Consider the following 1,661-nt stretch of genomic DNA (forward strand, 5'->3'; position numbering starts at 1 on the left):
ATTTGAGCAAGATTGTTGCCAGTGCCGCCGAACTGGCTCCTGCGCAGGTGGCACGTAAAATACACCATTTTGAGCGTGGTCGTTACCAGTACTGCCTGACTGACCTTCGTGCCGGTGGCACGTAAAAGTACCCTCTACACTCTCGGAGTGGTTGGCGTTAGGAAGGGCATCCAGCTGTAGAAACTCTGCCAAATCAGATTGGCGCCTGGTGTAGCCATCTGGTTTCACCAGTCCTCAGTCAAATCGTCCGACCCATGCTAGCATGGAAAGCGGACGTTAAACGACGATGATGATGATATATACATTTATGATAAAAAAATTTACATATATTTAAATAATAATCCTTGATGTTCATTGCTCTTTAACAGTTGTTTAAGCGTTATTCTGAAGGAAACCCTCCACCAGTAGAATTGATCAGGGTGCCAGCTTTTCTTGGTAAGTAGTAACATCTTTTTTAAAAAGAATGTTTTTGACTTCCATTCTTCCATATATTGAATAATCTCTCGTTATTTGGTTATTTGCTTCAGTTTCCAGATGAAATGTTTGACACAGTAGTGTCCTGTTTATTACTTGAGTAATAATATTGGTTTCAAATATTGGCATAAGGTCGGCAATTTTGGGGGAGTGGGTAACTGGTACTTATTTTATTGACTCTGAAAGGATGAAAGGCAAAGTCAACCTCAGTGGAATTTGAATTCAGAATGTAAAGATGAACAAAATACTGCTAAGCATTTTCCCTAGTGTGCTAACAATTCTGCCAGCTCACTGCCATGTACTTGAGTAATATTATTTATTTTAGTTTGACAGGAATTCTGCATTGTGCTCTATCTAAGTGCACTTAGTTTGGGTGTCGGGAGTGAAAGAAATAGGATGGGTCAGGTAGGAGAAAGAGGTGATGTAGGAAAGCAGTAGGGAAATAATGTGGAGTGTTGGGGAATAAATGGTATCATTTACTGCACCTGAGTGAGTAGTGGCATTATTAGAAGAGTGATGGAGGTTGAAGTGTGGATTTAGTGAATAGTGTGGATAAGCGGTAGAGACAATGATCAGTAGTGCATGGTGATGAAGAGTATAAGAATACTGAAGGTAATACATTAAACCAGGAGAAGGCTTTAGAGAGAAAGATGATGAGTAGTTGGATAAGTTATGAGAGTGTGTGCATGTGTGGGAGAAGCTGATGTAGTGCATGATGAGAATGAAAGACATGGTGGTGGAGAAGGTGAAATGAGTGGCTGTACGTGTCATTTGAAAACATGAGTGGAGATGAAAGTATTAAATACTAGCAGAAATACCCGGCTTTGCCCGGGTTAAAGAGGATAATGAAATCTAAAAACGCTGTCTAGACTACGCAACCCTCAACTGTTAGTAGCTACGATACCATATTTCTACATTAATAACTCTCCAATCCATGCCAGCATGGAACATAGACATTAAGTGGAATGCCAGTCTCTCATCTGGGAAGGCCTTGAAATCAATGTTACCAACTGGGGACTATGTGTGTCGCAGTGATAATAAAAAGACTCAAAGGAGGTCTGCAACGAAATAATTTTACTCAACACTTTGCAAGTGAATCAGTGGAGGCAAAGATGCGTCTCATTTACTTGACAATTTATGCACCACATTGCAGAAATCACAATGTAAGTATATCTGAAAGGGTAGTC

At 40.3% G+C, this 1,661-nt stretch overlaps 1 protein-coding gene across 2 annotated transcripts in view; it reads left to right on the forward strand.

The window, feature by feature from the left end:
• The window catches only part of LOC106883768 (negative elongation factor D), a 44,256-nt gene that overhangs the window by 26,342 nt on the left and 16,253 nt on the right, over nucleotides 1-1,661 (forward strand). For both annotated transcript variants that reach the window (XM_052978601.1, XM_014934889.2), the window contains exon 9: nucleotides 369-435. In XM_052978601.1, the coding sequence (XP_052834561.1) occupies nucleotides 369-435 (67 nt within the window). The remainder of the gene's footprint in view (nucleotides 1-368; nucleotides 436-1,661) is intronic.

Source organism: Octopus bimaculoides, chromosome 2 (genome assembly GCF_001194135.2).
Source record: "Octopus bimaculoides isolate UCB-OBI-ISO-001 chromosome 2, ASM119413v2, whole genome shotgun sequence".
NCBI lineage: Eukaryota > Metazoa > Mollusca > Cephalopoda > Octopoda > Octopodidae > Octopus > Octopus bimaculoides.